The 13,104-nt window shown below is 44.2% G+C and overlaps 1 protein-coding gene across 13 annotated transcripts in view; it reads right to left on the bottom strand.

Moving 5' to 3' along the window:
• TBX4 (T-box transcription factor 4) overlaps nucleotides 1–13,104 on the bottom strand; it is a 117,568-nt gene that overhangs the window by 61,422 nt on the left and 43,042 nt on the right. For 12 of the 13 annotated variants that reach the window (XM_061604970.1, XM_061604980.1, XM_061604969.1 and 9 more), the window contains one exon: nucleotides 800–958. In XM_061604970.1, coding sequence (XP_061460954.1) covers nucleotides 800–958 — 159 coding nt within the window. Of the gene's footprint in view, nucleotides 1–799; nucleotides 959–2,384; nucleotides 2,672–13,104 lie in introns of those variants that run through there. The other variant, XM_061604982.1, reaches the window with a different exon arrangement.

Genomic DNA, 13,104 nt, shown 5'->3' with positions numbered 1-13,104 from the left:
AGCCTCCCCTGAAAGAGAGTCGTTCTTCTGAGCCTTTGCATTGGGAACAACTGAATGAGCGAATCACACTCAAAACAGATACACAGTGGAATTCCCCACCTCCAACAGAGGCTAAGCAGAAGCAGAAGCAGTAGCAGCCAGAGCACTGAATCCTGCAGTGTTGCAACAGGGCAGCCTCTTCTGTTGAGAAGGTGATTTGGGTGTACAGGAGACTTTAGTAACTAAATTTGTGTTTTCAAATGACTGCTTTAAGCAGACAAACTCAGATATGGTCAGGAGTTCTATTATGTCAGGGAAGGATGCCAAGTAAGAATTTTAAGAACATAAATGCCCTGCCTATCTAATCCAGCATCCTATTCTCACAGTGGCCAATCAGATGTCCCAATGGGAACTCCAAAAACCTGGATCTGAGTGCAATAAAACTCTCCCCAACTACAATTCCTAGCAGCTGGCATCCAGAAGGCATACTGCCTCCAACAGTGGAGGTTGAGCATAGTCATCAGGGTTAGTAACCATTGATAGCAGTATCCTTTCTGTGAATTTGTCTCCTGCACTTTCAAAGCCATCCAAGTTGGTGGCCATCACAACATCTGGTGCGAGCAAATTCTATGGTGTGACAATGCACTGCGGGGAGAAGTCCTTCCTTTTGTCTGTCCTGAATCTTCCAACATTCAGCTTCACTGGATGGCCCCGCGTTCTAGTATTGTATGAGAGAGGGAGGTTTCCTGTCCACTTGCTCCCATCACGCATGAGGGATATGGCGTCAGCCTAAGTGGGCTCATTCAAACATGGTGCATACCTGCTCTGGATCTGTGCCCTGGGGACTGCTCAGAGGCGTGCTGCTGACTCCTGCTACACCAAGAACTGGGGAACCCGTAGTGGTTTCAGCATGGCCAGGTGCCTGAGCAGCAGTGAATCCATCCTCCGGTTCAGACAAACTTTTCTCCTGGAGCATTTCCTTAAAAAAAAAAAAATCAAAGAGTTAATTGGATTGTTTCCTTCCAAATTCTACAAGGAGATAATAGTCGAGGTATCTCTAAAAGTTTGTTATTCTACTACAGTTAGGGTGGAAATCTTAGGTGGCTCTCCAGGTGTTGTTGGACTCAAGCTCCCATCAGCCCAGGCAGCCAGCATAGCCAGTGGTTAAGAATGATGGCAAATGTGGCCCAGCAATATCTGGAGGGCTACAGGCTCCTTAGCCCTGGGCTACAGAAACAGCAAGGCAAAGAACCAGTGATGGCTTGTGGCTCCATGTCAATGGGGCAGTGAAACCCACTCCTGGTTTTAGTGCAAACTTTCAAGGAGTTCAAAGTTTGGACTAAAGCCCAGAGCGGATTCCACTGTCCCACTGACATCGAGCCACCAGCCTCCACTGCAAAGAAGAATTATCACTTGGACCCAGTGGCAGCTGGTGCCCATTGGGACTGGTGGGGCAGGAGACAGGGAGGCCAACAAAAAGGCCACATTGCATCTTGCACTGAAAGCACTTTCATACCACTTTAAAGAGCCATGGTTGTCCCCCAAAGAATCCTGGGAACTGCAGTTTGTTAAGGATGCTGAGAATTGTTAGGAGATGCCCAGAGTTCCTCTGATAGCAGGGCTGATTGTGAAAGCACTCAGGGAATTGTAGCTCTGAGGGGAATTCTCAACACCCTTAACAAACCACAGTTCCGAGGATTCTTTGGGGGAAGCCATGACTGTTCAAGTGGCATAACTGTAAGGTGCAGGTGCGGCCGGAGTAGAAGCAGAGCTGAGCACAGCCTCCTTCCTGCTAAGTTCTACAAGAGCAATGCTGAGACTGAGGAGGAGGAAAGTGAGAATCAGGGCCAGCCCCTGGACTGGTAGCAAGTAAGAGAAGGCAGGCAGTTGGGAGCTGGCTGAAGGCAGACTGGTGGGGCAGTGTCCCATTCGCCCTAATGGACAACCCTCCACTGCTTGGACTCATCTCTGTCTCCCAGAACCCATAAAACAAACACCCTGATTCTATCCCAGAAAGGAAGCTTTGTTAATTTGCTGTAGCATAGACAACAAAGAGCCCTGTGGAACCTCACATGCAGTGCCTCCCTCACTTAAGCTCAATAATTAGGATGAGAAAACGGAACTATTCCCAACACACACAGACATATATAGCTCAGTTCATTTCAAGCCCAGTTTGTAGCCCCTGTTGTGCCCCTGAACAGTGTCACCAGAGAACACAGCAGAGTCTGAACACTCCCACTTTGTTGCTCCACCAGCAGCGGCGGAAGGGAGGTCTGTCTTCCCCGCCTCCTTCTGGCACCTGGCCGCTACAGCTGCAGGCCACATGCAAGGAGCACTGGGAAATTTAATTTTCCCAGGACTACCAACATCTGCAGAGAGAGAGAGAGAGAGAGAAAGGAACTGACCTTCCTTACATTAAAATCCGACCAAGAGAAGAACTTGTTGGCTCATAACTCTCATCTCACATTAATATCGCAATCACCAAAATCCACATTTTTAATCCACATTTTTAAAACTTGCTAGCACCAATAAACGTTTTATCATAGCGAGGGACGTAGGAAGGCATCGATTTCCATTCTGCCACGTGTTCATCACACGCTGCACTGTTTCTCGTTCCGCTACAGTTTGACTGCTGACAAAAACTACTTTGTCTGCTGTGGCAAAATTGTATGTCATTAATTAGGCAACCTTAGAAATGTGGTGTTGGAGGAGAGCTTTGCGCATACCATAGACTGCAGAAAAAAACAAATAATTGGGTGTTAGAACAAGTTAAACCAGAACTATCACTAGAAGTTAAACCAGAACTATCACTAGAAGCTAAAATGATGAAACTGAGGTTATCCTACTTTGGACACAAAATGAGAAGACATGATTCACTAGAAAAGACAATAATGCTGGGGAAAACAGAAGGGAGTAGAAAAAGAGGAAGACCAAACAAGAGATGGGTTGATTCCATAAAGGAAGCCACAGGCCTGAACTTACAAGATCTGAACAGGGTGGTTCATGACAGATGGTACTGGAGATTGCTGATTCATAGGGTCGCCATAAGTCAAATCGACTTGAAGGTACATAACAACAACAACAACAAATTAGGCAACCAGTACTTTATTCTACCCCAGTCATTTCAATGCAAAGGAAGCACAATGCAAATGGCACGGAAGGGTAAGAGCCATCAGTCATGTATTATTATGCACTGTTATGCAGACTGAAAAACCACAGCAAATACTAGTTGTATTTGCTGAACTGATTTCCATTTTGCACATTTTGGAGAGCCAGTGTGCTGGCTAGAGAGTTGGATTGGGACCTGGGAGATCACGATTCAAATCCCTGTCCAGCCATGAAGCTCACTGGGTGACCTGGGCCAGTCACAGTCTAACCCAGGGCTTGGAAAAGTTACTTTTTTGAACTTCAACTCCCATCAGCCCAATCCACTGGCCATGCTGGCTGGGGCAGATGGAAGTTGTAATTCAAAAAAGTAACTTTTCCAAGCTCTGGTCTAACCTACACTCCACAGGGTTGTTGTGAGGGGGGCAGAACCATGTTTGTACACTGCGTGAGCAACCTAGAGGAAAACTGGGATATAAATATAATAAATAAATAAATAAAACTGGACAAATGAGCTAACATCTGCAAGTTCTGCTCCCATTTCCATTGCATGAACTTAACAAGCAGTCACCTTGCATCTGTCAAGGTTTGCTCTCCATCCTATGGAAGGCACCTGGTTGGCCACTGTGAGAACAGGATGCTGGACTAGATGGGCCACTGGCCTGATCCAGCAGGCTCTTCTTATGTTCTTAGGTTTTGTCACAATAAAAGGGTTATCTTTTTCTTAACTTTTACCCTGATTTTAAAAAGTAGGAACCCACATGTGAGGGGTGAAGGATCTCAAACAAAGAAACCTCAAACACCGCTACAGGGCTTGGTGGAGACAGTTGAATTGGTTTGAAATGAATGTAACTTTCTTCTGCCGCTGTGTCAATTTCTTTCGCTCCTGCCTTCTCTTATCTTGTCCCATCTCTAAACTCTTCTGCGGTATGGAGATCATTCCATTCCCACACTAGTCTTGCCAGCATCACATTTTCCTCAAGATGGAAAACATGGTGGCTTTTTCCACTGTTACAGGAACTGTCACTCTATCAAGAGCCAAGGAGAATTTTGGATAAACCTAACAGAGGGAGCCAAGATGGCCACTTTTAACACAAGGAAATCCACACAACAAAAACTACAGACATGGCTACAATGCAACTGGGGGCCTACTCTGAAGGGTGAATTAGAATCTTAGTTAATCTGGTCTTATTTCTCAGCTCCTGCCCAGTTCTACTTGATGAGGAACCCAGACTGAGGGCTAATGAAGTGGAGGAAGAGAGGAAAAGTGAACACAACTTGAACCCCCCCAAGCTACAAATGGCCCACCATGTTTTATAGCCTGCCAGTCACTTGTCAACCTCCAGTGGAGGCTGGTGGCTCCAATGTCAGTGAGGCAGTGAATCCACCCTGGGTTTTAGTCCAAACTTTCAAGGAGCTGCCCAAGGGGCATCTTGGACAGCTCCTTGAAAGTTCAGACTAAAGCCTGGAGCAGATTCACTGCCCCACTAACATCAGAGCCACTAGCCTCCACTGTCAACCCCCGTTTCCGCAATCCTAGGTGGACAGCAACTCAAAACCCCTTTTGGGCCACTGTACATGGCTCGTGACCTTTGCCAAGCTTAGTGGGTTATGAGTCATGTCAAACTGTATTAAAGGGAAGAGTTTCCTTGGCATGATATTGACAACTTTAGGTTCCCATCCGGCATAAATTAATCTAATTCCATCCAAGAACGCTTATGGTTTGGCAACTCTTTTTAACCACCGATTCCCAAGGTCCAGTTCTAACTAGTGATGGATGGATCCATCAGTTTCTGCTTCTCGGTTTTCCAATCTTAAGTTCATCAATTTGCAAACTTCTTTGGTTTTTTAAAAAGGTGGGTTAAACTTGGTGCACATTTATGCACACATTTCTCCTAATGCACACTTTTTTTGCAAGCAATTTCCCCTTTTGCACTTTCGTACGTTACTTTCACTCATACACACATTTTATACACACCTTTCCCCAACATATACTTATTTTGTAAAACAAAACAAAACAAAAATGATTGGAGACCTGCGCTGAAAAGTTGTGAGAAATTTCTAAGGATAGCTGCATTTCAGTTCACAATATGTGGATTAGATGACTTCGCATTAGAACACAAACTGAATACATTTCTTCCCTGTTCCTTATTCTAACCCAAGGAAAAAAACGAAAAGTTGATTGCTTGCCTTGGTATGTGTTTTTTAACCTGCACTATCTTTAATACAATATTTTGGGGATTCTTGCATTGTATTTTTATTTATGTCAGGTGCTCCAAGTGCTGTCTGAAGAGAAGGGCCGCAGCTCAGTGGCAAAGCATCCGCTTGCATCCAGAAGATCCCAAGTTTAAACCCCAGCATCTCCAGACAGGGCTGGGAAAGGCCTTTGTCTGAAATCGGAGAAGAGCCATAGCTCAGTGGCAGAGAATCTGCTTCATATATAGAAGGTCCCTGGTTCAATCCCTGGGCTGGGGGAGAACCCTGCCTGAAACTCTGGAGAGCTGCTGCCTGTCAGGGTGGACAACACTGAGCTAAATGGACTAACGGTATAGAACAGCTTCCTACACAGAGACTGGCTGGCCTACTATGTAGTTGCAAGATTCCTGCATTGAGCAGGGGCTGGACTAGATGGATCTCCAAGACACTTCCAACTCTACAATTCTAAGATTCAATGGATTACTCTGTGGCAATTCATTCATAGGAACATGCAAACTTTCCTTATACTGGGTCATACCTTTGGTCCATGTTGCTCAATACTGTCTACGCTGACTGGAAGTGGCTCTCTAGAGTTTCAGACAGCAGTCTTGCTCAGTCCCATCTGGAAACTGAGCCTGAGACCTTTTACATGCAAAGCATGTGCTGTCACTGACCTGCGGCTCTTCATCTGAGATTTCTTGCTTTGTGCTACAAGTGAAGGAGTGACAGACTTGCATGTATGAATCTCTTCTCCCAGCCACCACCGGCTCTCAAGAAAAGTTGAGCTCACCCTCATATAGTACAGCTGAAGTATACTTGGCAATGCAGTTTTATGCTATCATTTCCACACGGTGTAGAAAGTGAGGCAGGAAGAAAACAGTACCGAGGACTGGCCAAAAGTTGAACAAATGCATTCAGCCGCAAGAACATAACGAGAGTCCCCGTGGATCAAGCCAAAGGCCCATCCAGTCCAGCGTCATGTCCTCACAGTGGCCAACCAGATGCCTCTTCTGGGAAGCCCACAAGCAGGACACCAGCAAAACAGCGCTCTCCCGGTCGTGGTTCCTGTTTCCAAGGGCAACACTGCCTTTGATAATGAAGCCAGATAGCCTTATCCTCTATGAATTTGTCTTCTTACCCCTTTTAAAGCCATCCAAGTGAGTAGCCATCACTACATCTTGTGGTCATGAATTCCACTGTTTAACTACATGCCGGGGGGGTGCTTCCTTTTGCCTGACCTGAATTGCTGACCGTTCAGCTTCATTGGATGACCCTACTGAGTGCTACTATTGTGAGAGAGGCCTGTCCACTTTCTCCACACCATTCATCGCTAACAGTGTAAGTCCCACAGGCAGCAAGCACGGTTTTATTTCCGTTAGTTTCTGCAGATTGCAGTCACTAAGTTGTTTTTATGCTCTCTTAATGCTTTTAAAGTTTTTTTTTTAAAAATGAGGTGAATTAATTGACCGAAGTTATTCTAGTTTATTAATTTAATCTAAGTAGGACTAACACTGGACACAAGAACTCATGGGTATTAATTTTAAAGATACCTTTTTAAAAAAACTGTGAATGGTTTTCTTTATGATTTAGTATTTTTTGCGTGTAAAGTAAGGAAAAGCGGCAGGGGTCTCAAACCCAAGACTCTGCCAGCAAGGCTCAGGCATCTTACTACAATGGCAGTTCAAGGAAAGAAAGAGCATCCAGACTGTTCTCTGCTGTGGGGCATCACCAACCCTTTACGTGGGCAGAGATAACACCCAGGTTCATAGGAAGCTTTTTAAACCGAGTCACACCATGGGTCCATCCAGCTCAGTATTGTCTACACTGACTGGCAGCCCAGGTTTCAGACAAGGGACGTTCCTAACCCTACCTGGGGATGCCAGAGATTGAACCTGGGATCTTCCATGTGCAAAGCAAATGCTCTGCCCACTGAGTTGCATGCTATGGCTTGGTCAGCCAAAGGGCCAAGAGCTGCCCTTAAGAGCCACTGTTTCTGGCTTGGGTTGCCCCAGTCTGAGCAACTTCTCTGTAAGGAAATGGGGTTAAAGCAGAGGTGGTGAACCCATGGTCCACAGGTCACATATTCAACTCACACATGCGCTTCTGGTGGCCCGGTAAACTGTTCGGCTGATAAACTGATAAACTGTTTTTTCCTTCCTTGGCTCGCCTTGCCTCTCTCCACCCCATCCCCTTCTCTGCTTGCCTACCTTTGGCCCTCAGGCTCCTGGTCCTAACTCCCATATATGGACCATCCCATTTGCCTCTAATCCCACTTGGTCCCGACAAGAAAGAAATGTAATAAATCTCAATGATGGCTCCCCGTTTGTGAAACGCCCTCCCTAGTGAGGTGCCATCAGTCCCCCTCATTTTTAACTTTTAGGAGAAATTTAAAAAACACCTATTTACCCAGGCATGTGATGGCTGAAAGACCTGTCCCTGGCAACCCTGAAACAATACTAAAATAATAATAACTGGCATGTTTGCCACCCTGGGCTCCTATGGAGAAAGTGTGGGATATAAATTCAGTCATAAATAAAGCAAGCAAACCAACCCATTCCATGTCAACTTAACTAGTACATGCAAACGGTCCAGGTAGGCATCTCCAGGTACACCTGGGATACACACCTGAACCCCTCAAGAGTCACTGTCACTCAGGGTAAACCAGGGATGGGTACACCGTGGCCTACCAGAGGTTGCTGGACTACAGCTCCCATCATCCCCGCCCACTGGCCACGTTGGCTGGGGCTGGTGAACACAATACTGGGCTAGACAGACCAAGTACACGGCAGTTTCTTTTGTTCCTGCCATGCACTCCCTAATTGTTGCAAAGGACTCTGGAGCATACTCTGATTTTACCCAACACTCCAAATCTGTCAGGCTTCACAGTTGCTTAATATCGAGTTGAGCCTACTGTACAACGCACCAGTGGAGGCTGGTCCATTAGGGCAAGTGGGGCATTGCCCCACTAACCTCAATCTTCCCTCGGCCAGCACCCACCTGCCTGCCTATCTATGACCAGCCCAGGGGGTGGGCGCTGCCTGTCAGCTTCGTCCTGACTTTTCCTTGTAGAAGTCAACAAGGAGGATGGGAACAAAACTAGAATTAGTTGGCTCTGCCTGTCATTGGCTCTGGCGCCACCTACTTTTTGGGCTCAGTGGTAGCTGGTGTCCATTGGGAGTGGTGGGGCGGAAACAGGAAGGCAAGTGTGGGCTGGCTGAGGGCTGATGGGAATTGGTGGGGGAGTGCCCCATTTGCCCTAATAGACCAGCCTCCACTGGAAGAACCTCAAGGCTCTCCAGCAGGAACACAGCCATGTGTGTTAATGCATGGCAGGCGGAGAGATACTAAACATCTCACACACACAGAGAGGAGCCCAGTCCCATTTAAATCAATGGGAGTTCCATCTAATGTGGAATAATGTTATGAGAATCTTAGGTAAAAACTGGGGGGGGGATGTGCTGGTTTGTGGGATGGGGGACCGAGGTATTAAAAACTGTGATATGCTTCCAAAGAAAATGACATCATTCACCCACACACCCTCAACAGTCAACACACAGACACACACATATACAAGGTTTGGTTCACATTGTATCCAAATACATTTTGGTTTCATGCCAGGCGGGAACTCGCTCTATCTAACCTCATGGAACAGAAGTGGCTAGACTCTGTCATGGATATAAGCCACAGGCCCCAGAACAAGCCAACACACAACCTGTAATCTGTGTGTGTTTTACCAAGTCCCTGCAACACCTTTCACAGCGGCCCTTCAGATTTCACCCCCCCCCAAAACACTTTGGACATTCAAGAGACCAAAAGCCTGTGTCTGTAGAACGATGCCTCTTCCTCCCCAAAAATCAATTGTACGTAGCACAAAATGTTGTGTTGATCTATTCATTTTTTAAGTAATTTTTTTTAGAGATGCACCTTTACTCTGCAGATGCCTCATTCAAATTTCAGAATCCCAGGAGTCTTCCTCCGTTTACTTTATCAATGCATGTGGGCTGAGCATAGCTGTTTTCCAAAACCTTGGTGGAAAGCATCTGTGGGGATATTTATATGGTAGGGAGCCAGTGTGGTGCAGTGATTAGAGCATCGGACAAGGACCTGGGAGACCAGGATTCAAACCCCCAGTCGGCCATGGAGCTCACTGGGTGACCTTGGGCCAGCCACTGTTTCTCAGCCTAACCTACAGTGTTTTCGTGAGAATGAAACAGTGAGGGGGAAAACAATATTTGTATACCACCTTGAGCTCCTTGTAGGTGAAATATCAATGTGATCCATAATAATAATAATAATAATGTTCTGTGGTTTGAGAAAAGCAGATCTGATGTGTATTAATCTTCTAATATCTCTTTCTCTACTCCTCCCCTTAAAGACATGATATGGATTCTATCATTGAACTTATTATGAAGGTGTATTTTCAGACTGGGATTTATTTATTTATTTTACAACTTCAGTGATTTCTTTAAGGGAGCCCATATGCACCTAATACAAATGGTTGTCCTGAGGACCGTAGAAGAGATAAGACTATGGCCCTCTCCTCATTTTGGACCTCTCTTACACTATGTTTGCCAACTGACCAGTAAATACAGATTTTAAAAAGGCTTAGCCTGCTCTTGTGCCTTTAACAATTCAATCTGTGAGCATTACAATGTGAAGGTTTTCACCAGCATAGAGATGTACAGGTTTCGCAGGTTATGTCCATAGATAATGCTGCAGTTAACCGGGCAGCAAACTGAGCCAACAAAAAAACTATTTTTCCCAACTTTTACCAAGCCTTCCATTTTTCCTACAGATGCCCTTGTCCCTTTCCATATCTGAAGTCAGGCAATAGTTGCCAGCCAGTTAATACTGCTTGCTAAATCTCACTGAAGGAAGCAACCAGATTTTAGTTCATTGTAAATAACTTGTTCTATTGGTTTCTGAGAGACTACCATGACAATCCTAAGCAGACATACTAGGTAAAGAGTCCCACTGGACTCCATGAGATTTACTTCTGAGTAAATGTGCAAAGGATCATGCTGTTAAAGTCATGCTGAGAATTATAATTATCTCAAATCCAAAACCCATAGTAAGGCAATACCTTTATCAGGAATGTTCAAAATAATTTCACAAAATAGCGAACCAGCTTTCAATTTCAGCTGAAGAACAGAGTTCTGAAGAGCTCAAAAGCTAGCCTAGTTTTTTGCAACATTTTGATTGGTCTGCAAAAGAAACTATTACCCTACTGTAGCTGTTGGATTTTTTCTAACAGACTAACATATCTGCTTGTGCTTACTGTGATTTAAGTTTACCTCAACTGGAGCTGATGATTTTTTAAAAGAGTTTAAAGTGATCTGAGAGAAGCATTGTTGCCCAATGGCCCAGTTATTTTGTCCCATGTTTGTTTCTGGGCAAACAGGCTTTGGTAACAATATCAAACCTACAAGACCTGCTTTGCCAGATGCAAAAGCCAATCAGCATGAATGGGGAGCATGTTAGCCACTGAGAAGAGTCTTCTAACATGCTTCCTTGTCCTTTCCTGTGATTGAAGCCAATCAAAGTAGGTGAGCCAGCCACTGAGAAGACTCTTCTCAGTAGCTAACACTCTCCCCTTTCATGCTTATTAGCTCCTAGGGACGTCTGTTGTTGTGGGAGAAGGCATTAACAAGGATCTCATTCTCAACCCAACAGCAAAAAAGGGGAGGGGAGGCGTGGCTGTGACTAACACAAAGGGCCCCTGCACTTCTGAATTTGTTACTACATTACTAATTATCCTGCGTTATAAAAGCACGGCAGTTTTAAACTCCCCCCCTCTCTCTCTTCACTTCCCAGGGAAGCATCCAAATTGTTCCTTGGCTGTGAAGGACATTTTAAAAAGCATCTCCCGCACACACAGCCACCAAACTGGGGTCACAGACACAGATGTCTTCTAACTTAACAAGAGCATAATTCAGAAATGGTAATCTCCTGCATTATTTCATTTATTTATTTATTTATTTATTTATTTATGTAGGGTTACGGGGAATAAACAGAAAACAGGGCCAGCTATGAATTAACACACAAGGGTAATATTCAAGTTAGGGTCTGCAGAGGAGAAGCAGGAAGGAAAAACTTTTTTCCAAACCACAGTTAGCCCAGAAAGACTAGTTAAGCTGGCCTGCAGCTGTTCCCACTAAAGCGGGGGAGGGGTCTTAAACTGGGGCCTGTTATAAATTCTGGGCTTAAGTACTTTGAATGCAGCTAGATCCCAATGCATGCTTACTCAAGAGTAATGAAACCGAGTGCATTAGCACTGCAGCCTTAGAAATTAGGTGTGAACATGATTTTTCCTCACACATATAACAGAACCCTATGCATGCTTACTCTATTCACTGAGACTTACTCCCTTAATACATTTGGAGCATGATACTATGAATTTTTATTCAGAACTTAACCCACTGATGCTGCAAACATATGCACACTGATTTAGAAATAAATTCCATTGAATTCAGTGAAATTCACAGTGATTTTTATTTGAACTTGTGAGCCCCACTAAATTAAGTGGCACTCTCTACTGAGTAAAACATGCACAGGAGCAGGCTGCAGGTTTAGTGAGGCTTAATCCTAAAGTAAGGGTATATAAGCTTACTTGGAAGTAACTTGCCTTGAGATCAATGGGATTTACTCCCAAGTAAATGGTTTTGAATGACAGAAAGGAATGGGAGTTTTCTCTACCTCTTCTGACACGTACAGAGTTTAAAAAATATTTTTTTGCTGACTATGAAAATATGTGATTATTTTCTGCCACTGGAAGATTTAATTTTATAAAATTATCATCCTCTTTTGACAAAGAGAACCTTTCTGCCCTTCAGAAGAAATCCCCAGCTCATTCCTTGTACCACAAAAAATCTTGTTCACTTTAAACTTTTATTTTCAACTTTTAAAAAATGCAGATAGTAAAGGGTATCTAGGATCACAACCCTTTCAAAATACTTTAAGACTTAATTGCCCCATTTCATGCTTCAATATCTAATGGCATTACATTTTTAGTTTTCCTTTACTTTTTATTAACCAGATGTTACCTATTTCTAATTTTCTCGGGAAAGGTTTCTCATAATAAGTAAATAATAATTTTTGTGTTTGGGTAGGCAATTACCAGATCTCTTTAACAATGTCTTTTCCTACTGCAATATGACTAATAAGACTGCAACCTTCTAACCTTAAACCCATGTTCCTTAAGGGCTGCACAACTATGCACTGCCTTGGAAGTCCCATTGAACTTAAGGGGCTTTACTTTCAAGTAAACCTGCACTGGATCAGGTTGCATCCTTCACTCTCTATTTTTTAGCAAATGGGTTCTAGATCAGTTGCAACTGCTTTCCCTTGCTATTCACAAGCCCCTTGCTCCAAATTCCACACTGGGATCAATGGAAATTTGAACCTATGTGAAGCATTAACTAAAACTCCCCACCAGTTGAAAATACATCTTCAAGGGCTACCCCCTCTATCTGCTTTACAAACCTTTAGAGTTCCACACAAACACAAGCAAGCCACAATTCTGTCTTAATCCTAATAAAAAATATTTTTACACACTGTTCCCTTTAATTATCTTTTGGGATACCAAGGCAACTCACATCCTAGAAATCCTTCAACTTCAGTCCTATATGAGCTTACTTGGGAGCAAGCCCCTTTGAACTTTGTGAGACTGACTTCCAAGTAAAACATACTTAAGAACCAGCCCTAGGAGCCAATCCCATTTGATATGAAGACTGAGGGGCATTTTTCCTTGCCCGCAACAAGCAGAAAGATGTGCAAATGTTCTCCTTCATTAAATTATTTTATTAGATTGAGCCTGGCCCTGGA

This window comes from Rhineura floridana, chromosome 21 (genome assembly GCF_030035675.1).
Source record: "Rhineura floridana isolate rRhiFlo1 chromosome 21, rRhiFlo1.hap2, whole genome shotgun sequence".
Lineage (NCBI taxonomy): Eukaryota > Metazoa > Chordata > Lepidosauria > Squamata > Rhineuridae > Rhineura > Rhineura floridana.
The sequence above is the reverse complement of the archived record's forward strand: the minus strand, read 5'-3'. Positions and strand labels throughout refer to the sequence as shown.